The sequence below is a fragment of the Cnephaeus nilssonii genome, assembly GCF_951640355.1.
Source record: "Cnephaeus nilssonii genome assembly, chromosome: 20".
NCBI lineage: Eukaryota > Metazoa > Chordata > Mammalia > Chiroptera > Vespertilionidae > Cnephaeus > Cnephaeus nilssonii.
The window spans coordinates 6,106,263-6,129,693 of NC_137091.1; the positions used below are offsets into that span (position 1 = coordinate 6,106,263).

At 60.5% G+C, this 23,431-nt stretch overlaps 1 protein-coding gene across 3 annotated transcripts in view; it reads left to right on the forward strand.

Annotated features, from left to right (window-relative positions):
* The window catches only part of ZNF423 (zinc finger protein 423), a 234,296-nt gene that overhangs the window by 68,231 nt on the left and 142,634 nt on the right, over nucleotides 1–23,431 (forward strand). For 2 of the 3 annotated variants that reach the window (XM_079800240.1, XM_079800238.1), the window contains exon 3: nucleotides 15,687–15,887. In XM_079800240.1, the coding sequence (XP_079656366.1) occupies nucleotides 15,791–15,887 (97 nt within the window). In that variant the 5' untranslated portion in view covers nucleotides 15,687–15,790. Of the gene's footprint in view, nucleotides 1–1,266; nucleotides 1,317–15,686; nucleotides 15,888–23,431 lie in introns of those variants that run through there. The other variant, XM_079800239.1, reaches the window with a different exon arrangement.

A 23,431-nucleotide genomic window follows, 5' to 3' on the forward strand; every position in this document is an offset into this window, starting at 1 on the left:
GGCCTCTGAGCTCCCGCACAGGCGTCCCAGCTGCACAGGTGCCTCTGTCCTTGGCCGTCCAGCAGGGTCAGGGGCTGGCGGCCCTCCGGCTCCGAGCAGGGGGCAGATCCGGCAGCTCTGTGAGTGGGAAGGAGCCTGGAAGCCCCATCGTCCCCGCCTCGGGGGCCCCCGTGGGTGTTCTTCCAGCTCTGCTTGAATGCCTCCAGGGATGGGAGGCTCACCTCCTCACAAAGCCGGCTGGACCCCAGCGACAGCCCCAACCTTCCCGTTATTGAGTAGTTACCACCGAGTGCCGAGAATTACGTAGTGAAACAGACACACTGAGCCCTCCCCGAGGCCAGGCGGCAGGAATCAGCAGGGACCCTGCGTGGAGACCCTTGCCCTCCCCGTCGGACTGGGTGCTGGTGGGGAAAACCCTGTCAGCGCAGTGAGGTTAGGAGTGCGAGGGACTCATGGTAGGTAGGGTGAGGGGGCCCTGCTGGGACCTCTTCACAATCCCCTCCTGGCCGGGTCCCACCTGCTCTCGCCGACCTTCCAACTCCTGAGCTCTCCAAGCTCGCTCTGGCCCCAGGGCCTTTGCACCAGCTGTGCCCGCCGCCAGGAACACCCTCCCTTCCCGTGACCTCCCCGAGGGGCCCTTCCTGACCGCCGCGCTGGAGGCGCCTCTTGGCCTGCGTCACTTCTGATCCCGTGGGCCCTGCTCGGTGTTGGTCCCCTCCGAGACTTTCTGATACTTTATTCCCTTTCCCCTAGTACCGTGGTCAGCAACCCGCCGCTCGCGAGCCACATGCGGCTCTTTGGCCCCTTGAGTGTGGCTCTTCCACAAAATACCACGGCCTGGGTGAGTCTATTTGGAAGAAGTGGCGTTAGAAGAAGTTTAAGTTTTAAAAATTTGGCTCTCAAAAGAAATGTCAATCGTCCCTCGCCTGCCCCGGAGACACATGGCCTCCTTCCCCTCTCGGGGGGACCCGACCAGCTGTCTCCCCAGGTCCTTTGCACCGTGCTCCCGCTTCCTCTCTCCTCCCCGCTTCCTGCTCATCCTCCGCAGCTCAGCTCCCGCCAGCCCGCAGCCAGGCCGCCGACCTCCCGGCTCAAGGCCTCTCCCAGCCCCGCCCTCCCCTCTTCTATTCCTTAAAGTGCTGAATGTGTGAAGACGTGATTTTGCTTTTATTTGTTGTTCATCCTCACCCGAGGATATGTTTCAGTTGATTTTTAGAGAGAGAGGAAGCGGGGGGAGAGACAGAAACATCGATGTGAGAGAGACACATCGATTGCACACACCCCGACCAGGGCTGGGGATGGAGCCTGCAACTGAGGTACATGCCCTTGATTGGAATCGAACCCGGGACCCTTCAGTCCACGGGCCGATGCTCTCTCCACTGAGCCAGACCTGCTGGGGCTGAGAAATGATTTTGATTCTCTGTGTCTCTGCCCCTGCCCCCCCCCCGCCCCCGCCCGTCTCCCTGACCGGAGGGGGAGGGTGTGTTCGCCTCCTGCCCGCTTTGGGTCCTGGCGTGTTGCAGGTCTCGCTCACGTCTGAACAGGGGGGCGCGTCGCCGGCGGAGAGGAGCGTGCGGTGGCCCTGGGGCCGCCCTCCTTCCTGTGGCCGGTGTCCCTGTGAGTCAGAGCTGGCAGCGGGCAGCGGGGAAGGTGGCTCCCAGGGGACCCCGCTTCCCAGAACCAGCTCGCTCTCTGCCCCCACCTGACTCCCCCAAGGACGGAGAGAGAGGGGCTTCCTGGAAACCCTGCGGCGGGCCCTGGAGGGCGGCGGGCCCTGGCGAGCGGGGCTGGCGGTGACGAAACCCAGGAAGCGTCCTGACTGCACGCCCCGGCGGGAAGAGCCTCCTTTGCGTCCGGAGGAGAGAGGAGAGGAAGCCCCGCCGGCCAGGGTTTCCGCGAGGGAATTTTCTAGACTTTCCCTGGCTCGGTGCACGGAGGCGGGGCCCGGACGCAGTGCCCCGGGCAGGAAGCGGTGGTGAGCGTGCATGTGTGTATGCGTGTGCACACGTGTGAGTGACACCCAGACACGGGGCTCGTGGGCCCCCCGCAGACCCACTCTGTGCTCATGCGCGAAGCAAGTTCTTTTCCTGGAGCCGCCGTTGCAGAATCGTGATGGGGAATCCGTCTGTCAGCCCTGCCTCTTTCATCCTCACCCTAGAGTGCTTTCTCCCGTTGGTTTTTAGAGAGCGTGCAAGGGAGGGCAGAGACAGAGAGGAGCATGGGGTGAGAGAGACACATCGGCTGGTTGCCTCCCGAACTCGCCCGGATAGGGCAGGGGCGTCAAACTTAGAACCCAGCCCTGGCCGGTGTGGCTCAGTGGATAGAGCATCGGCCTGTGGACTGAAAGGTCCCAGGTTCGATTCCGGTCAGGGGCATGTACCTTGGTTGCGGGCACATCCCCAGTAGGAGGTGTGCCGGAGGCAGCTGATCGATGTTTCTCTCTCATCGATGTTTCTAACTCTCTCTCCCTCTCCCTTCCTCTCTGTAAAAAATCAATAAAATATATTTAAAAAACAAAACCAAAAGAAAACATAAAACTTACAACCCAGGTGCATGCCCTTGACCGGGAATCGAGCTTGAGACCCTTGGGTCTGAGGGCCAACGCGCTAACCACTGAGCAAAACAGCCGGGGCGCCATCCTGTTTTAAAGACAGCGGGACCGGACTTAGGGACAGAGACAGAGGCTTGTAAAAATATAGGTTCCTGGGCCCTGTTTTCAGAAAAGGGCTGCGGCACGTGGCCCTGCGGCCAGGGGTACCCCCAGAAGCTAGCCTGCGCCTGTGGGACCTCTGATGCACGCAGTGGCTCTCCGGTGCGCCCAGCAGCAAGGAGCCCTTCGCTGAGATGGAAACTCCGCCTCTCCGGGTGCCTCTCCTGGGGCCGGTGGACCTTGGCCCGGGAGTGGGGACCTGCGCGGGCCCTCCATACGCAGCTTTGGGGGCAGGCTCTCCAACCCCATCCCCTGGAGAGGTTCGCAGCCCAGAGCCGAGCCGCTGGAGTGTGAAAAGGTGACAGATCGGCGTGCGGCTCGGACTCCGTTCTTGTCAAACCGTTGCTGCGTGTGTCCCGGAAAGGTGAGATCTCGTTCATCAAAGTCAGCACAGCGCGAACCTCCGCGTGGGGACGTGTTGACTCTGCTTTAGACCGGCCCCTGCGCGCGCACCTCCCACGTCGGGCGCAGGCGTCTTTGTAATCAGAGAGAACAGCAAAGCTTCGTTTTTGTGGGAAAGAAATACTCGGGGTAGAGAAACAGTTCTGGGGAGAACGCCGGGCGGGGGGCGGGGGGGCACCACTGTCCGGCCTGGTACCCGCCCGGCATTGGGGAACGTGGGTTCCCGTTGGCATTCTGGGCAGAGCCTCCGCGGGGGCATCTCCGGGCTGGGCCCGCCTTTCCCGTAAGCACCCGGCTGCCTGTGCCTGTGCCCTGCTTAGCGGGGTCTCTCCTGGGACCTCACTCCTGAGGCCAGGCCTGGTGGGGCTCGGGGCTGCTGGCCGCCCCCCTGGGGTGGGGCCTTGGCCTAAGAAGGAGGTGCCCCTTCACCAGCCTCATCCCTGTTTACTGCCGCGGACACGGGACGGCCTTCTCCATGCGGAGAGCTGCGGGCTGTGAGCCCGGCCGGCGGGGCGCAGGGGCTGAGCATCGGCCTATGAACCAGGAGGTCACGGTTCGATTCCCGGTCAGGGCACAGGCCTGGGTTGTGGGCTCCATCCCCAGTGCGGGGCGTGCAGGAGGCAGCCGATCCATGATTCTCTCTCATCGATGTTTCTATCCCTCTCTCCCTTCCTCTCTGAAAGCAATAAAAATATATTTTAAAAAGAGAAGACAGCTGCGGGCTGTGGCCAGGCCGTCTTTGCCGCGGCCCGGAGCTCCCGGTCCGCCCGTCTCTGCAGCGGGAGCTGGGCCAGGGGAGCGGAGAGCCAGGGGCCCTGGGAGGCCCTCGTGCTCGGGTGGAGCGCCGGTCCCTCTCCGGCTGCGTCCCTTCCCTCTCCGGGACTCAGTTTCCCGTCGGTGGCTGAGGCTGTCACGGCACCTACCCCATAGGACAGGAGGTCACAGCGGGTGCCAGCGAGCTGGCTCTTGTTCCCGGCAGAGAAGGGACTTCGCCGGAGAGGTTTCCGGATGCTGTTTGGGATTCTGATCCCGGCCACGTCCTGCCTGTGACGAGTGGCCGTCGGAGGCGGCCTGCTGGGACTTCTCAGCCCCCGGCTCGCTGAGTCAGCCCCGCCCAGACCCTCTCCTGCGCGGAGAGCGCGAGTAATTTTTTCCGCTCGGCCTGTGCCCCGGGAAGGGGGCCAGGGACGCATTTGCGCAGTACCTGGCCCTCCTTCCACGAGGCTGCTTTCCATTCTCAGCTCCCCAAAGGTGGCTTCCGACTCCGCGTGAGTCACGGCTCAGCCTCCCGCAGGAGGGCTCGGAAATTGGTGAGAAGTCAGAGAGGGAGCATTGATTTTTTTATTTTTATTTTAAGACACGAATGTAAAAATCTGCATTTGCTTAAAAATGACTAACATGGCCTGGCCAGCGTGGCTCAGAGGTTGAGCGTCGACCTATGAACCAGGAGGTCAGGGTTTAATTCCTGGTCAGGGCACATGCCCGAGTTGTGGGCACCATTCCTAGTTGGGGGGTGTGCAGGAGGCAGCCGATCACTGATGTTCTGTCTCATCATTGATGTTTCTCTCTCTCCCTCTCCCTTCCTCTCTGAAATCAATAAAAATATATTAAAAAAAAAAAAAGGACTAACGTGGCGTGCCATCCAGCAAAGGGCCCTGCCCCAGAGAGTCTGCTTTCCGGGATGGATGCAGACCCTCTCAGTCTTCAGTTCCTCTCAGTCTTCACCCATCCACCCACCCATCCACTCAGCAAGTAGATACGGTGCACCTACTGTGCACCAGGCACCAGTCTGTGCCGGGGATTGCACAGCGCGTAAAACAGACAGCAGCCCCCGAGCCAGGAGACCCAAAGCCTTGGGGGCTGTTTATTTTCTCCAGCCAGACACTCCCCTCCCTGCTGTGGCCCCTCCCCCTGCCCGTCACACTGGTCAGAGGGAAGGAGCTCAAGGCTGAGGGGGGATCTGCCACACACCTGCCACGTGGCCGGGAGCTTTCCCTCGGGCCTCAGGTCTGATAAAAGGCTGTGGATTGGGAGAGAGAGAGACATGCGTGATGAGACAGAACATCAGGGACTGGCTGCCTCCTGCACATCCCCCCACTGGGGATGGAGCCCACAACCTGGGCATGTGCCCTGATGGGGAATCGAACCCTGACCTCCTGGTTCATAGGTCGACGCTCAACCTCTGAGCCACACCGGCCACTCTTTTTGGAGAGGCTTCTTCATCTAAAACCCCCTGATTCATTCACCCTCGGTGCTTTTAAAGATTTTAATTATTAAACATTTTTAGTGGCTCATCCATTGTTTATTTACTTGTTTCAGAGAGAGGAAGGGAGAGGGAGACAGGAATGGAAGCATCCATGATGAGAATCATGGATCGGCGGCCTCCTGCATGCCCCCTAGTGGGGATCAAGCCCGAAAACTGGGCATGTGCCCGGACCGGGAATCGAACCTTGACCTCCTGGTTCATAGGCTGATTCTTAACCACTGAGCCACGCCGGCCAGCTTCAGCGTGTCCTTTTTAGAGATGGGGAAACTAAGGCTCACAGGGGCCTAAGAGGGTCCCCTGAGGTGACTGTGGGGCCCCCTGAGCCCGGGAAGGCCCCCTGCTCTTGTCCCCACGCCCCCTCCGGCTCTCAGAGGCCAGGTGGGACTCTCGCGGCTCCTGGAGAAGGTGGGGGGACCAGGCCAGGAGCAGGACGGGGCTCCCAGGCCCTTCCTTGTCTGCTCACTCATCTAACATCCTCCACACGGCACGGCTGCAGGATGTTGGTACAGGTGGGGAGACAGGCGCAGAGACTGGAGGCCACCGGACTGACCCGCGGCCACGCCAAGACTCAGGGACAAAGCTCGCAGGGCGACGTAGGCACTCCTCAGTCCCCTTTGGTGCCGCATCCACCGGTCCCCCAGGCTGTTTCTCCACCCCCGATGGAGCGGGCATGGCTGCCCGGACCCCGTTGTACCTTCTACGAGGCGAGGAAATAGGCCGCTGGGCCCCGTCCCTTCAGCCCATCCCGCGGGCTCCCCGGAGTCCTCTCCTGCCTTTGATGCAGAGTCTCCCGCTCTCCTCATCCTATCTGGGCTCTCCTCGACGAGCAGCTCGGCCACTTACAATTCCGGAGCGTTCTGTTGGTGGCCCGCGTTGGCATTAACAGGACCCGCCACCGCCGCTGACCCTGTTGTGACAAGCTCGTGGTGGCGCCTCCGGGGACGCGGGGTAACTGCTCCACGCGGCGAGCCGGGAGTCCGCGCCGCGCTCCGCTCCGCTCCGGTGCCTTCGGAAACCGCCTCCACAATAGACGGTCAGGTGCGCGTTCGCTGAGCTTCGAGGGAACGATTCCGACTCAATGCGACGCTCGATGAGGGAGCCCAGGTTTCTGGCTGGACGCGGCGTCGCTCCCGGTTCGGCCTGCCCGTCCCGCCTCGAGTGGCGACACCAATAATTCCTTCGTAACAAGTGCCTTTCCGAGGGGCCTGCCGCTGACAGCTAATGGGAGTTATTGCCCCTGAATGCATTTCGGTAATTACTTCCCCGAGAGCCGTCTTTGTGTTAGAAGACATTTCACACTTTGGTAACATAAGTGTTTGGGGAGCGCACGCGCAGTAATTATGAATAGGCTTTCCGTGAAAATAAGCCTCAAAAAATTATAAGCGCGAATGCTGATGTTGGTGAGAGTCGGGGAGGGATTGCATTTGATTCATGTATATTTATTCCAAGTGGAAGGACCTCTCCTGCATGGAAACTTCTCTCCTCTCTTCTCTCTCTCTCTCTCCCCCCACCCCTCTCTCTCTCTCTCAAACAAAAGCACTCATGAGCCACGTAGCCTGCTTTCTCATTTTTGCGTAATGCAGACCCTGAAAAGGGACACGTTGCTTGAGACTGAATAGAGAGACCGCCTCGCGGATCCCCGATAGGAGGCATTTGCGGTAATGGGAAATGAAATGATTCGCGGTGTGATCAATAAAAAATTAGCGGCGTTTAATCAAAGGTCCCGGCCTCCTGTTGACTGAAGACCATGGCGAGCCGCCGGAAACCCGAGCTGAGTGGTCAGCGAGGCTGCGCGGGGGCGGGCGGGTGGGGCGCGGGTGTGCGTGTGCATAGAGATGGCTGGGATGTGGGCCCTCCTGGTGGAGGCAGCCGGGTCCCTGGGGTGGGCCTGGAAGTTTCCGTTTCTCTGCCCACTTGACCTTTGACCTGTGGCTCATCCTCTGCAGGTCTCCCCTCCTCGTTGTGTGGGAATGTGTCTTGGTGAGTCCAGGGCTCCCAGCAGGCCTTGCTCTCACCGGCGGGGGTGGGCCCAGCGCCCTCGCCACCTAAATCACCCCCCCCCATGGTGTGTTTCTGCAGTGGCCCCTCCGACGCGCTGTCTGCGCCCTGTCGTGTGGGTTTGGGGACCTCCAGCATGCCTTGCGGCCCTGTTGTGGGTGGGCTCGGCACCCTCTTGGGGGCTGGAGGGAAATGAGCAGAACGCCAGCCTGAGCAGGCAGATGAGGTTAAGGGATGAAGGGGTGTGTGTGTGTGTGGGGGGGTGAAGAGCCCACAGCGTGGTGGGTCCATGGAGGGGCCCGGGGCCACCCCTCCTCTGGGTGGGGGGCAGGATGGGCTGAGAGCTGCCATTCGGCCTGTGCCTCCGTGGCTGCAACGCGGAGAGAACTACTCCATCCGACCGCCCCTCCCCCCGTGGCTTCTTCAGGGCCCCTGGGACACGCTGCACACCCCGCTGTCCCCCTGCCCAGCGACGTGTTACTTTTTAAAAAGTATATACATTTTTATTGATTTCAGAGAGGAAGGGAGAGGGAGAGATAGAAACATCCATGATGAGAGAGAATCATGGATCGGCTGCCTCCTACAGGGGATTGAACCCGCAACCCGGGCCTGTGCCCTGACCGGGAATCAAACTGTAACCTCCTGGGTCATAGGTCGGAGCACAACCAGCGAGCCAGGCTGGCCGGGCCTGGTTACTGTTTATAGGCGCGATACGGCCTCTCCAGTGGGGCTGGGGGAGTGGGGTCCCCGGCCCGCCGGGCCTGTAACAAGGCCTGGGCTGCAAAGGAAACGCTGGGGTTGGAGGGTCCCCGGGGCAGCTGGCCTCTGGGTTGCAACACAGCTGGGAGCCCCAGGCCAAGGACAGGGGGTCCTTTTCCGCTCTCTGGGTCCTGCCTGGGGCAGCGGGTGGGACCAGGGCCTGTTCCTGGCTTTGCCCCACCGTCCCGTCTCTCCCCAGAGACACACAGACCATGGCTGCCTCTTTAAGTGTTGTGCTTTTGTTAATTCTCACCCGAGAATAGTTTTCCATTGATTTTTAGAGAGCGTGGACGGGAGGGGGAGAGACACAGAGAGAGACACATCCATTGGCTGCCTCCCACACCAGGGCCAGGAACCGAGCCTACAACTGAGGTACGTGCCCTTGACTGGGATCGAACCTGGTACCCTTCCGTCCGCAGGCCGATGCTCTATCCACTGGGCCACACCAGCCAGGGCCAGTGGCTGCCTCTTTAAGTGACAGAGTGGGAAGGGCCTTCCACATGGCTTCATGCATTCCTTCCTTCCTCCGTTCGGCCCTAGGAATCGGGCACCTGCAGTCTCCCGGGCCCCGTGCTGGGTGCAGGTGGGGCAGGGGGAGAGGGTCAGGAGCACCGATGCTGACCTGCTGGCCGCACAGGGGCCGTCGCGCGTCCCGCAGAGGTAAGGACCGGGACCGCTGGGATGAGAGCGAGCACCCGGCCCGTGGGGAGAAGGCTCGCTGAGCCGAGACCCGGACGCCGGAGCAGATGGCTGGGCGACCTGCTCACCTGGCTTACAGCTGACCTCCCGCAAAGCCCGCTCCGTGTGGCCGCAGTCGGCGCCGGCTTCCTCAGTGCGGAGGCAGCCTCAGCGCTGTGCCGGCCCGCCCTGGTCCCGCCGCGAGCCGCTAAGGCGCACCGTCTAAAGTTAAACGTTTCTATTCTGAGCTCCATGCCTTAATGTGCAGGAGGGGCAGCCACGGCCCAGAGTCAGTGACCACAGCGTGGCCCTGGCTCCCGGCTCCTTCAGCCTGGCCTCTTGTCCTGTCTTTGGGGTACACACCCCTTCCTTGGCCCCTTTTCTTCCCCCCGTGGGGCTCCTCTTTCTGCTGCGGCCGCCAGGGGGTGATTTGCACCCCAGCATCCTCGCCTTGAGCAATTAGGCGCGCCAGGCCACGGCGCTGGCCACAAACTAGCTGGATTTATTGAGCTCCCGCCTGCCCCTCTGGCCTCCCCCTCCCCCTCCCGTCTTCCTCCCGTCCGCGCCTCCATCTCCTCCTTCCCAGCGGCCATCGGAGACCAACATGACAGCGAGGCGAGGGCAGAGCGGTCCGAGCCTCGGGAGGCCACGGGGAAGGAACGGCGCACAATTTTCATGGTTCCAGGGTGGCCCCGTCCCACTGTTCCTCATTACTGCGTGCAGCGAGCCCGTGCTGCCAGGACCGGGAAGCGCGCAGGAGCCACACTGTTCACGCGCTGGAAGAAGAGAATTTTCTCCTTTTGGGCGGAGGTGTTGGTGATGGCTTTGTCTCCCGCTTCCTGCTCTGCTCGATCCTCCCTCCTCGCCTCCCTCCACCCACCATCTCTCCTTCCCGCCCCTTTCTCCTGGGCAGAGCTGGGAGCTGTGGGCTCTGCCTTTGTGGGTGGGGCTCAGCCCATGACCGTCCCCAGGGGGGTCGAGTCACAGACGCCCACAAAGGGCGAGGTGCTGGTGACAGACGTCTGGCCAGTCGGTTCAGGAGCCAGCCGTGCTTTGTGTTTTGACGCAGACGTGCCCAGAGCAGCACTGGCACGCAGTAGGTGCTCAGTCCATGTTCACTGACCGACTGAAGACATGGACTGTGTGTCTGCTCTGGCTCCAGCTGTGTGGGGGAGGCCTGGGGTGAAGGCCCCAGGGAGGCCGCCCCATTGGGAGCCCCACGGGCTGAGCAGGAGGGGACATCATTCCCATTTCCCAGGTGAGGAAACCGAGGCTCAGATGTGTCCATATGTAATGGAGGTCGCGCAGGCATGGACTTGAACTTGGGTCCCAAATCTCCAAAAAAGGGACATGTTCACGAGTGCCCAGCGCACCTCCTGCCTCACCCTGGGCTCGAGGGGGCCTGTGGCTCTGGCTGGGCAAGCTGCCCGCCCCCAGGCTGCCTCCAGCCTCCAAGGGCTGTTGTTGTGCCCCCGCTGATATCGTAAACCTTGACGTCAACCTTGAGTCATCGGGGAGATTTCACATAAAAATATGAATTTCCTTCTTTAAAAAAATAAACAGCTGAGGTGTCTGCACCGGGACCCCCTTTTTTGTATGGCGACCATGAGGGTTTGAGCAGGGGCTGCACCCTTGGGTGGGTGTGCCCCCTCCCCTCCCCCAACCCCTCCCAGCTCATTCTGCTCATTTGCATGAAGGGAGGCATTGGTCCACTGTGGTGAGTGTCCCGGGGCTGTCTGACCCATCGGAGCCTCCGCCTGCCTGTCCGCCTGTCCGCCTGTCTGCCCGTCTGCCCGTCCGCCCATCCGCCCTCCATAGCCCAGGTCGCGGGTGAGGAGGCCAACGAAGTAGAAGGTCTGGTCTGAGGGGAGAGATGGCCATCACCCTGCGAATCATTTTGGCCTCAGGTTCTAGAATTCCTGACAACGGAGGAGACATCTTCTGGAAGATTCTAGTCATTTCCATGGCCAACCATGGGCCTGTGGAGAGAGGGGCCGCGTACCCAGGCCCGCATGGCCAGCCAGGGCGAGCGTCCCAGCAAGGCTCATGTGACGCAGCCCGGGTCACGTTCAGGGGTCACGTTCAGCGTGGGGCGACGGTGGCTTTGAAATTCTGTGCACAGAGCCATCAGCGCTGACCGGAGAGCAGCAGGCACCCCAGCAGCTTCCTTATTTAAGAAGCGGATCTTGGACAGCAAATAGATGTTAAAATATTTGCCTGCAGCTCTGAGTGTTAAATGTCACCCCACTGTCCGCACTGCAAATAGTTTAAACCTGAAGATAAACAGTGGCTGCCTCCCGGAATTTGGGGCCAGCCGTGGGGGCACAAGCCGGGGGTCTGATTGGGTCGGCGGGCTCCCGGCCCAGCCCGGCGCAGCCCCTCCCGCCCCCATCCCGCCAGCCCCGGTGTGCACGTGTGCGTGCGTGCGAAAGTGTTCACGGAGCCGTGTCCTCTCCGGCAGGGCCAGGGGTTTGACCTCGCGCCCAGGTTCCTAAACAGAGCTGCCTCCCACCCTGGCCCGGGGAAGGAGCCCGGTGAAAGGGTTTGTAGGAACCAGGCCTGTCGGGCTGGAGTCTGGTTTCCTGTTGGAAACAATGTTGCTCCAGGCTAAGCACGTGGGAAACGGTCTGACCTTGCTGGACGGGTGTTCTGTTGGGGGGCGGCGCCCCAACTCCATCCAGGGGGACGGCGCAGGAAAAGGGCTTGTGGATTTCAGTTTATTACTGTTATTTTTTAATCCTCACCTGAGAATATTTTTTCCATTGAGAGTGGAAAGGAGGTGGGGAGGGGAGAGAGAGAGACATCGATGTGAGAGAGACATTGGTTGCCTGCTGCACGCACCTGCTCAGGAGCAGGGACTGAACCTGCAACTGAGGTACAGGCCCCTGACGGGGAATCAAACCTGCGGCCCTTCTGTGCAAGGACCTACGCTCTAACCACTGAGCTGCCGGCCAGGGCGGGGCTTGTGGAATTTAAAGCGACATGTCCCCCCGTAGGCTGGCGGGACACGCCACGCAGAGGTCACTCACTCAAGGTCGCAGAGCCCTTGCTGGGCCTTGGGGGCCGGACGAGGACCTGACACGTTCCTTGACACGTGGCTCGTTTTCCACGGAGTCGCTGCGGTAGGGAGACCTGTCGCAGGTGCTTGAGTCAGACACACACCCGCCACCTGTGGCCTCGCTTTGTCACCTCTCAGAGCCGCCGCCTCCTCTCCTGTGAGATGGGGCCGCGGTGGCGCTCACCGCCCGGGGCTGCCGGCTGGCTGTGCTGGGGAGGGCCTGGCGGACAGTGAGGGCTCGGTAGCGCTGCCGCCGCCCTCGGTGGAGCCCCGGGCGAAAGCGTGGGGTGTGCACGTTCTAGGGAAACAGCCGGGTCGGGAGCCGTCGGGGTGGAGTGTGAGGCCGCTTTTCAGGTGCCGATTCCGTCTGCTCCCCATCCAGGCACGTGGCTTGGTCCTTCCCTGGGGGTGCTTCGTGCTGCTCCGGGCTGCCCCCAGGAGAACGTGGGTGGGGCCCGCCCAAGGGTCAGGTGCCCTGTTTGGGGGAGCTCTTCCCAACCCTAGGGCCTCGATGGGAAGAAAGGAGCTCCTTGCCCGGCCGGCGTGGCTCAGTAGTTGAGCGTCGACCTATGAGCCAGGAGGTCCCACTTCGATTCCCGGTCAGGGCACAGGCCCGGGTTGCGGGCTCGATCCCCAGTGTGGGCCGTGCAGGAGGCAGCCGGTCCATGATTCTCTCTCACCCTTGATGTTTCTCTCTCTCTCCCCCTTCCTCATTGACATCAATAGAAATATATTTAAAAAGAAAACCCAAATGAAGAAACCAGATTTGCATTCTTGGGTGGCTTGGTGGGGTGGTGACTTGAAAGCCCTAGAGCTGACGGTGAACCGCCTCCTCCCGAGCCCATAGGACGCACAGACGGCAAGAGAGCCGACGCGGTGGCGTGCGCTTCCACTTGTGGGTGAGATGCGCTATTCCGGAAAGCGCTGCCAAGGAAATACGGCCAAAAAAAAAAAAAAAAAAAAGGGAAAAGGATAGCAGGGGATCATTTAAACACGTCTATTAACTCGGGTGTTAAGTAAAGCAGCGCACGCGTGTGCTGGAGGGACGGAGTGTCTAGAGAGTTGGCGCAGTAGATGCCGCCGGGATTGCGCCTTCCTCCTTCCCTCCCTCCCTCCCCTGCCCTCCAGAACGTTTTCTTAAAAGTATATATTTTTATTGATTTCAGGGAGAGAGAGAGAGAAGCAGCAATGATGAGAAAGAATCATTGATCGGCTGCCTCCCGCACGCCCCCTACTGGGGATCAAGACCCACAACCCGGGCGTGTGCCCTTGATTGGAATTGAACCCGGGACCCTTCAGTCCGCAGGCCGATGCGCTATCCACTGAGCAACACAGGCCAGGGCCAGGGCATTTTTTATCAGGGGAAGAGGCGGTGAGGAGGCACCGCACAGCCTTGCTGGCCGCCGTCACCATGGTTTTGTGGTGACTGATGATAGGGGAGGTTCCCAGTGACCGTGCTCACTTCTTCGCTTCCTCTTTCTCGCTGTCGCCGGAGCAGCAGCTCTGATTTCCGGAGAGAAGCAGGCTGCCTGGCTTTAGATGGGGCTTCTCTCTGGATTGCTGGGGGTTGGCGTGTTCTGATGATAAAAAAAAAAAAAAAGGACCTAAACATTGTACATCCCTTAATTGGTAAGAGGCGAGCTGTTTTGATGGGCCACCGACGGCCACATTGATTTTCACTGCCTCGGCGCTGCTCCGCGCGGCGTGCTGGGCCCCGTGCCCTGCCACGGGAGGCGGAGGCCGGCCCTCGGACCAGCTGATGTGTGTTCGCGGGTGCGTGGTGTCGGGGGCTTGGAAGTGCGTGTGCGTGCGGCTGGGAGCAACAGAGCCCTTACCCCCTGGCTGTTTCTAAATTGGTGCGTTTATGGGACTGGGGCTTTCGCCTCGAATTGAACGCACTCTCACCTTCGTTCTTCTTTTTGGTTTTGGGGACCAGCCTCGGGGGCCTCCAGGTCGCGTGCGGATTTCGCTGTAGCTGCAGGGTTGGGGTGACTCGCGCATGCACGCACGCTCCTTTGCACAGGCAAGTGTGTTGGATCGGTATCTTGGCACGCAGCAGCGATTTCTCCCTTAAGTTAAATCAGCGCTGGTTTCTGGGCAGAGATCTGACTTGCATACAGACCGTGGGCGGAGACACCACACACGCCACGCGGGCTCTTAGTCGGAGTCTCTGTGCTCAATGGGCAGGTGTAACCCACTGGCGTGTTTTGGGATTGTGATCTGCTCTGTGCGTTACGCGCGCGGGCTTGTTTTGCACTTGGACGGACACGTCCTCCATGTGTCCTGTTCGTCTCTCCGCTGGAGGCCGTGTGCCGTTCCCCAAGCCCCGCGGGGACGCGCGCCCGACGGCAGGCAGGGTGCCGCGGGCATCGCCCGCAGGGTGTGGGCGCCGCTGCCCCCCGTGGCTGGCTCCGGGCGCCTTTCCTGTGAAATGGGACTAGCACACGCGGGCAGGGGCCCGGCCACGTGCCGGCTTCCAGCTGCCGGGCGTGAGCCTGAGGAATGGGTCTGCGCGTGTAACTGCCGTTGACAGCGGGCAGGACGCGCCGCCAGGGTAAGACGTCCTCGTCCCGGTCGTGAGCTCACTTTATTTTTGTTGTTGTCCGTCCTCACCTGAGGATATTTTCTCCCATTCATCTTTCTTTACGGAGAGTGGCAAGGAGGGGGAACGAGAGGGAGGGAGAAAGAGAGAAACATCGAATTGAGTGAGAGAGACCAATCAATCAGTTGCCTCCCCTGACCGGGAATCGAACCTGCAACCCTTTGGTGTCCGGGCGGACGCTCTAACCACTGAGCCACCGGCCAGGGCTTAACGCACTTCCCGGTGCAGATTTGGCGCTTGCTTGCACAGTGCTAAGCGGAGAGTAGGCATTTTATCTGAAAGAAATCGGCCCAGCGTTTGGAAGGCTGGCTCGCCCTGTCCACGCGCATACTGGGCACGAGCCAAGGCTCAGGTGCACCTGACACTCGCGAGCTGACTCCGTGGCCCTGCCAGCAGCCGTGCTTCTTGGTTCTCTGAGCCAGGACATCTGTGCCGAGAGCCCACCAGGGTCAGCGAGTTCCAGGCTTGGTGTGTGCACCGGGGTGGGGGGTAGGGTCGGGGGGTGGGGTGGGGGCGGGGGCACGAACTTGGCCACGCGATCTCCCAGCTCTAAATCTCAAGGCTTTGGGGGAAATGAAACGTTTCGGTGCGTCAGGAACAGTGGGTGGCGGCTCTGGAGACACGCGTAGGCGAATGGGTTTTTGGGAGACAAATGCTGAGTCATTGTCACCTCCCTGATGGGCCACAGCCCCCAGGGTCCAGGCACAGGGGGACCGTGACAGGCAGTCCCCAGAGGAGATTTGCACCAACAACTAAAGAATCTAGTTGACGCCCTGGCCGGTTTGGCTCGGTGGATAGAGCGTCGGCCTGCAGACTGAAGGGTCCGGGTTCGATTCCGGTCAAGGGCATGTACCTCGGTTGCGGGCACATCCCCAGTAGGGAGTGTGCAGGAGGCAGCTGATCGATGTTTCTCTCTCATTGATATTTCTAACTCTCTCTCCTTCTCCCTTCCTCTCTGTAAAAAAAAAAAAATCAATAAAATATATTAAAAAAAAAAAGAGAATCTAGTTGAGAACGAGGGCACCACATACTACAACCCACTCCCCCAAACCCCGATATTAACATACCGAGAGGCGTGCAGAACGCTCCCTGGGAGGCCGAGCAATTCAATGGGTCTTCATGAGCGCCGGGCACTTCTCTTCCAACCCTGTCCGAGACCCCGAGACCCCGAGACCCCGGCCGCTCATGGGGACTGTGTCCTTCCCGTTGGCAGGAGGCCTGGACGGAGAGCCCGAGTGTGAGCAGAAGGCCAGCCGGGCGCTGGAGGACAGGAACAGCGTGACCAGCCAGGAGGAGAGAAATGAGGACGATGACGACATGGAGGATGAGTCCATCTACACCTGTGACCACTGCCAGCAGGACTTCGAGTCCCTGGCGGACCTGACGGACCACCGGGCCCACCGCTGTCCTGGAGGTAGGCTGCCGAGCGCCGCGATGCCGACAGGTGGCTCTGCGGGTAATTGGACGTGGCGACAGCTGGAAGCCTCCAGTGAGATCCGAGAATTAATCATGTAATTTTACAGCGAATGTCATTTTATTGTGGTGTCTGGGGTACCCTGGATCCGCCTTTTAAATAATTAACAATAAACGCGAGCGCGTTCCGGCCGGCGGGAACGGGGGGCGGCTCCCCTCCCCGTCCCCGGTCCCCAAGTCCGTCCTCCGAGGTATAGGGGCCTGCACCCCACGTTTCTGGAAGGCCGTTTCGAGAGGCTGACATGAAGAGGTTGTTAGTGCCCGGGGAGGCGGCTGAAGTGTGGAGAGCTGCGTGTAGCAGGCGCTCCCAGGCAGGGCTGGTGACGGGACGCGGGCGATTGCCCAGGCCAGGAAGAGTCTGTGCAGACACGGACCCGGGTTCACCCCTGTGCGTGGCCTCCTGCTTGTCTGAGTGGCTGGTTGGACCAGAGGGTAGTCCTGGTCTCTGTGTCCTTGGTGCCTCGGAGAAGGGGGCCAAGGCCAGTGGTTTGCAGGAGCGATTTCAGACTTCTTAAGTCGTGTGTGACTGTGTGTCTGGGGCACGGTGGGGTGTGCGTGTGCATGGAATGGGGGATGGTGACACATGTATTCCCTGGGGTGTGGCAGCCATGGTATCTGTGTTCCTTACACAACTATCTCCAGGCATCATCTTCCATTGAGATTGTTGGATGGAAATATCTTGGATGCTGGTTTATGGGGAAAGGAACCTAGAATCTCAGTCCACTATTCCAAAGGGGACCTATTATCTGTTTGTTTTTTTGGGGGGGTGGTGGTGGGGGAATCTGCTGGTAAGAAGTAGGTTGGGACTCAAAGTTCTCACTTTCCCCTACTTTTCATACCATCTTGGAAGTTTGAAAGCCAAGTATTTGGGAAACTGCTATGACTTTCCCTCAAGTGACATCCATACCTGCACCAGCCCTGGCTAGACCATGTGCCTGTTCTCAGTCTCTGAAGGGAACAGTTACCCCAATACAATGCTCCCAAGAGGACTCTTACAGGCTTGGAATTTCCAGGGGCTCAGCAAATCAAACCCCAGTCATTTGGAATTTGTGATATTTCAACCACAGGCAGAGGCAATGGCTGACTGTGGTCTTAGGATATCGAGGCACTGAGAGGTAAGGATGCTTGCTCAACCAAGGTCACATAGCGATTTGGTGGCCGAGCCAGGACCTCCTCAGGACCCTCAGTGGTGGACTCTGTCCTGCTTGAGAAATCGCAGATGCTGTTGTATTTCTTCACTTAGCCACGGCCTGAGGTGGACTCTAACCTGTAAGAGAATGGAATACTGCCACTTACCTTTAAAGCAACCAACAAGCTGATCTTCTATAGGAAAGCCATTCCCGTTAGTTCGTAGAGGTGCAGTTCTCGGAGCAGGTCTGCTGAGGGAGGACACTGCTCAGCCGTTTTGTTCATCTCCAGCCCTTCCCCGAGGCCTTCCCGGCACTGCCCCGCGCCCCTCCCTCCCGTCCTCAGAGTCAAGGAGGTGTTTTATTTTATTTTTTAAATATGTGTTTATTGATTTTTTACAGAGAGGAAGGGAGAGGAAGAGAAAGTTAGAAACATCGATGAGAGAGAAACATCAATCAGCTGCCTCCTGCACACCTCCTACTGGGGATGTGCCCGCAACCAAGGTACATGCCCTTGACCGGTATCGAACCTGGGACCCTTCAGTCCGCAGGCCGACGCTCTGTCCACTGAGCCAAACGGGTTAGGGTGAGGTGTTTTATTTTTAAAAAATATTTTTGTTGATTTCATAGAGTCAGGGAGAGGGAGGGAGAGAGAGAAACATCAATGATGAGAGAGGATCATTGATGGGCTGCCTCCTGCACGCCCCCTACTGGGGATCGAGCCCACAACCCGGGCATGTGCCCTGACCGGGAATTGAACCGTGACCTCCTGGTTCATAGGTCGACGCTCAACCCCTGAGCCACACAGCTGGGCTCAAGGAGGCGTTTATATCTCCCTGCCACACTTTGAAATTGGTGGCGTTTCTAGGTGGAGAAGGGAAACCGTGGGACTTGGGGGGCTCTGTGTGGGGGGGTCTGTGCTGGAATCAGCTCTCTGCGCTGCGGTCCCAGGCTGGACTCTTCCCAGCGCCGTCTCCTCTCTGAGCCCCAGACGTTGTCTAGCGTCATGGCAGCCCGTGTGCAGGGAACCCATGTCGGTGCTGGGGTGTCCACCATAGGCCTGCCCGCTCCCTAAGCGGACCCCACTAACGACCTCCACGGGGAAGTGAGAGCCAGGACTATCCCCAACCCCGGAGCCTGGAGGGAGTCAGGGATCTCTGGGAAGCGTGTGGGAGACGGCCTCGCTCCATAGCCTGCCTGAGACGCCCATTACGCCCCGGCCCGGTGGGACGCGTCTGGGAGAGGTCCCTGACGCGGAGATAGGTGAGGAGTGTGTCCCCAGGTCGCAGGCTCGGAGGGTTACCCAGCGACAGGGAACCACTGGGAACCGCGTGTGCGTTGCCCACACGGGCCCCGACCTAGGACGCCCGCACCCTTCGTCCTGCGGTGGTTTCCCAACGCTGTCCCGGCCATGCCTCTGGGGTGCTTGGTGGGTATTGGGGCCTGTTTGGCTCATGGGCTGCCTCCTATATGCTCACCCACTCCTTAAAGTCTGTTTTATACACGGGGCTTCAGATAGGATGTTTGGAAATTGGCTTCTGCTTTAAAAGTTTGGAATGGCTACGGAAAGGCAGTCACAGGCCCGCCCTGGCCGGGCTCGGGGTCTGCGGGGGATCGGGGTCTGCGGGGGCTCGGGGTCTGCGGGGCCTCGGGGTCTGCGGGGCTCGGGGTCTGCGGGGCTCGGGGTCTGCGGGGCTCGGGGTCTGCGGGGGCTCGGGGTCTGCGGGGCTCGGGGTCTGCGGGGGCTCGGGGTCTGCGGGGGCTCGGGGTCTGCAGGGGCTCGGGGTCTGCGGGGCTCGGGGTCGCGCTTCTGGGCATCCGGTCCTCAAGGAAGACACGCTGGAGGACACTCGATGGCCCGACAGAGACCTTTCCAGGGAGGGCCATGGTCTGCTGGGCCCGCGAGGGGCCCTCTGGGAGCCGAGCAGACGTTTCTGAGTCTTGTTTAGGGGGAAGGCGGCCCTCCCAGCTGTGGGGAACCTGGGGCCTGAGGGCAGACACCTGCGGTCAGCTGCCGGCTCCTGCCCCCTGCAGAGGGCTGTCCCCCTGGAATGTGGGGCCCGGCCTCCCAGGCAGGTGTGTGGGGGAGGTCAGCCCTCCCGTGTGCAGGGGGCGGGTGTGGGCCCATCTTGAATGCGGTTCTTCTTTAAACTGCTTTAGCAGAGCGACCTCCGGGCCAGTAGTGTGGCATTGAGTGTGTGTGTGTGTGTGTGTGTGTGTGTGTGTGTGTGTGGCGGGGGGCAGTGCCTCGTTCCATAAGAATCAGGGGCGGGGGGCAATTTCAAATGATACTCCAGCCAGACACAGCTTTTTTGAACGCTCAAGTTAAAAAAAAAAGAAGAGCCCTAGCCGGTTTGGCTCAGTGGATAGAGCATCGGCCCGTGGACCGAAGGTCCCAGCTCGATTCCAGCCAAGGGCACATCCCTGGGTTGCAGCCTCGATTCTTGGCCTTGGTCAGGGTGTGTGCAGGAGGCAACCAATCGATGTGTCTCTCTCACCTCGATGTTTCTCTCTCTGTCTCTCTCTCTCCCTTCCACTCTCTCTAAAAATCCATGGGTGAAAATCCATGGGTGAGGATTAACAACAACAACAACAAATAGGAGGAGGGGAATTCGTTAAAATAGTGACAGCAAAACACACACACAAAAGTGCTCCCCGGGGCTGCATCTCGCTGCTCAGCCGGGCTGCCCGCCGGGCCGAGGCCTGGGACCAGGGAGCGTGCCTGCCCCTTGGGCAGGGCGGACCCTCCCTCCTGGCGCAGGCGAGTGCTGCATGAAGCGCGGTGGGGAGTTCATTACACCCCGTTTGTTCAGCTGTGGCCACGGTGACCCGGGGGCCCTCATCACAGGCTGGGCTCCTGGCGGCTGGCACCTCTGCCGCCTCGTGCCCATCTGCCCGCGGCCTGTGTGTGCCGGCTCGGCCCTCTCTGGCTCCGGCAGCGTGGGTGGGGCCCACCTGCCTTACCGCGTGGGGTGCCCTGGTCCCGGTTCCATTTGGGCAGAACAGAGCGGGCACGTTCAGCCACTGGGCGACGCTCTGCCAAGGGCGCAGGTGCAGGGCGCCGGTGCCTTCCGCCCGCGGAGCGCCCACAGCGCCTGGGTGCCAGCCGCCATCTCACCGTGCAGAGGCCTGGGGGCTCGAGCCCCATTAGCACCCCCAGGTGAAGACCCTCCTGCAGGCAAACAGCATCCAGGCAAGGCTCCCGCATCCGACGGCCACGGGATGGACAAAGGCCAGGGCCAATCCAGGAATTACGTGCCTGGGTTTGGAGGGGACCTGCCCGCAGGATCAACCAGCGGCGGACACAGAAGAGATTTGAGCCCTTACCCTGGGGTTTGAAGCTCCAATGTCGACGTGCCCACGTCCCCCAAATTCACCCGTTCGCGGAGCCTGAGCCAATGGAGGGGGGGAGGACGGGCTTAGATCGATGGCTCCCCAGGAGAGAGAGGCCTGCAGGGGCGGGGGGATGCCAGGAGGTGGAATGCCCGGCCTGGGCAGGCTTCCTCTGACCTGGTGTCGGGGGCTGTCGGATTGGTTCCCAGGGCTGTGGGACAGGCCAGGGGGACGGGAGAGAGCAGACGTGGGCCTGGGGCCCCTGCTGGGCGGTGGGGGCGCCCGGTCCCCGAGCAGGTGGGGTTGGGTGGGAGAGGGTGGCCATTCGGAAAAGAGGAAATTGGATCCCTGCTCTCAACACCAAACAAATCCCAAACGGACCAGAAATCCAAACATGAAAAGAAAACTTAAAAATATGAAGAGAAAACAAGCAAGTTAAAAAAAAATAAAATAGAATCAGAGGGGGAAGCCTTTTCTAAATATAACCCTCCGCCCAGAGGCCATAAAACAAAAGACAGAAATATTCCGCCGCATGAAAACAAAACGCGTCTGCACTGCCCACGCCACAGTAAATCACGCCGCGGACACCCAGCGCCGGCCACGGCGATTTTTCTGAATGTGCGAGGCGCCCCTACCAACGCCATGAAAATACCCAATAAATCCACAGGACACGGGGCCCCGGCCGGGCTGCCCGAGGCCAGCGCCCACGTGGTTGGGTTGTTAGCGCACTGGTCTTTAGATAGTTTGAATACCTCCCATGTGCAAAGGACAGAGATGAACCAGAAAAAGAAATACCACTGACCTTAAACATTGAGAAAGTTTCAGAACTGTCCATGTAAACCACAGAAATTACCTTTTTTTTTTTTTAACCTATAAGATTGTGTGTCCTTGATGCTGAGGCTTGGGGGTCTTGGTCTCCTCTCTGCCCCCAGGGTAGCCGTGGCCTGTGGCTAGAACACATAGTAGGTGCTCACTAAATGTTGGCTGATCTTGCCCCCAAGGAGGCCTCGGCCCGTGTGAGGGCCCGAGGTGTCCGAGATAAGGGAGACCGTGGGAATGCCCTGGATAAAGGGCTTTGAGGCAGGAGACAGCAGGAATAAAAGATCCGCGGCCTGTGCCCGGACATAGTAGGTCTTCAGTTAACGTGGAACCAGAGGGGGGAGTTTAGAGCAGGAAGAGATGATTTTCCGTCATCAAATATCTGTTGAGCATGTACTGCGCATGGGGGTGGAGGAGGCGAGTCCGTGCCCTCCGAGGCCAGAGCCAGGATGCGTTCCGGAAGCCACAGGGACCCCCATGGAAGGAGCGGCTTCCTGGTGGGCGCATCCGATGACCACAGGGCCAGGGGAGGGGGATGCCGAGGTGGGGTCCCGGGGCTGGCACTGGGCAGCACTGCAGGTCCCTCTGAACCCTGAGACCCTGCGAGTGGCATCCCTTACACGACACCCTCACCCAGAAGAACAAAGAGCACCCCAAACAAAACGAGCAGCCAACCACATTTCTCTCCGCTGGCCGGGGCCTGCGTTCGGGAGTGCAGCGGCAGGGGATCGGCGCGTTTTTCCTCGTGCTCCGCACACCCCCCCGGCCGGCTTTGCAGCTGGGGTGGGGCAGAGGCTGGGACTGCCTCGTGTGGGCCGGGAAGGGAGCGAGGCCCCTGGAACCGGGCTCGGGCCTGGCCTGGAATGAGTGAAGCTGTCGGTGGCGGGTTCGGCAGTGTGTTGAAACGCTGTGTACCAGCCCAGGGGAGAATGTACAGGGGATTCCAAAATGTGTCCTTTTCTGTTCAACTGTTCTATTTTGGAGGCGATGGCTAGGGTTTGGCTGCTTTTGGAAATGACATCAGTGCTGGGGGCCGGGGGGAGTAAGACTGAGGCCGTGAGGCAGCTGTGCAGGTGGGGGGACGGCGACTGGCGTGGTGGGGGCGCGCACACCCTGGCCCTTCCCCTCACCCCACCATCCTGGATGCCAGGAGTCTTGGCCTCGCCACGCGGTGGGCTGTGCGTGTCAGCGCAGCCGAGGGACGGAGGTCAGATCTGTCGGAGTGGGTCTGCCCCTCTGAGGACGGGTGGGGGCTGCGTGGTGAGGAGGGGCGGAAGGAGGCCGAGGGGAAGGCAGGAGGGGACTGGGGAGGGCAGGAGACTGGCGTCTGCCTGTGGCCTCCCAACCCCTTCCCAGCATCTGCTCCCAGGGCAGCTTCTGCCTGATTCCCTGCACTTGGAACGAATCCATTGCACCGACCTGGCCTCCCCTCACCCCCTGCACCCCAGGGCCTTTGCACGACCTCCCCCTCCCCCTGGATGCGCGTATGCTCGTGCAGGCTTCGCTTGGAGAGCTCCTTCACCTCCTTTTGGGTCTCAGCTGCAACACCACCTTCTGAGCGTGGCCCTCTGACCCCAACTCCCCCTCAGCTAAAGCTGCTCTCCTTCACTCCCTAGCAAATCTCCCCATTTGAGTTCCCTCACGGCCGTCACTTCACATTCTTCGTTATGATTTTACTTTGGATTATTGTCTTTGCTGCTAGAAGGTGACCTTTGAAGCGCAGTGCCTTTCGTGTGCCTGCATCCGGCTCTGGCCTGCCGGGGCCTGGCACACAGTAGGTGCCCAGGAGCTAGTCACTGAGTGATTTGTTGAAGTGGCCTGGGCGTTCCGTGGGTCACTCCCCGGGGTGTGCGAGGGCCGGGAATTCTGTGGGCCGTCCCCTCTGGTCTGGAGATGGCTCCTGTCAGAGGCCACCCGCCCCCACACGGCCCTCCCACCTCCTTTCCTGCCCCGGAACGGCTGTGCCACCTGCTTCCTGGGGGCGGAGGACGGGACCGCGGACCAGACCGGCGGGTGCATCCTGCTGCTCTGGGGGATATGGCCCCCTCCCACTTGAGACCTTCCGTTTTTATCAAGTCCCTACTGTGTGCAGGCCCTGGCTCGGTGCCGGGGATCGAGGCGGGGGACATACGATAAAGAGGCGAGTGGATAAGCGCAGGGCACATTGGGGTGCTCATGGGTTGGGGTCAGTGCCGCTGGGTGCCCG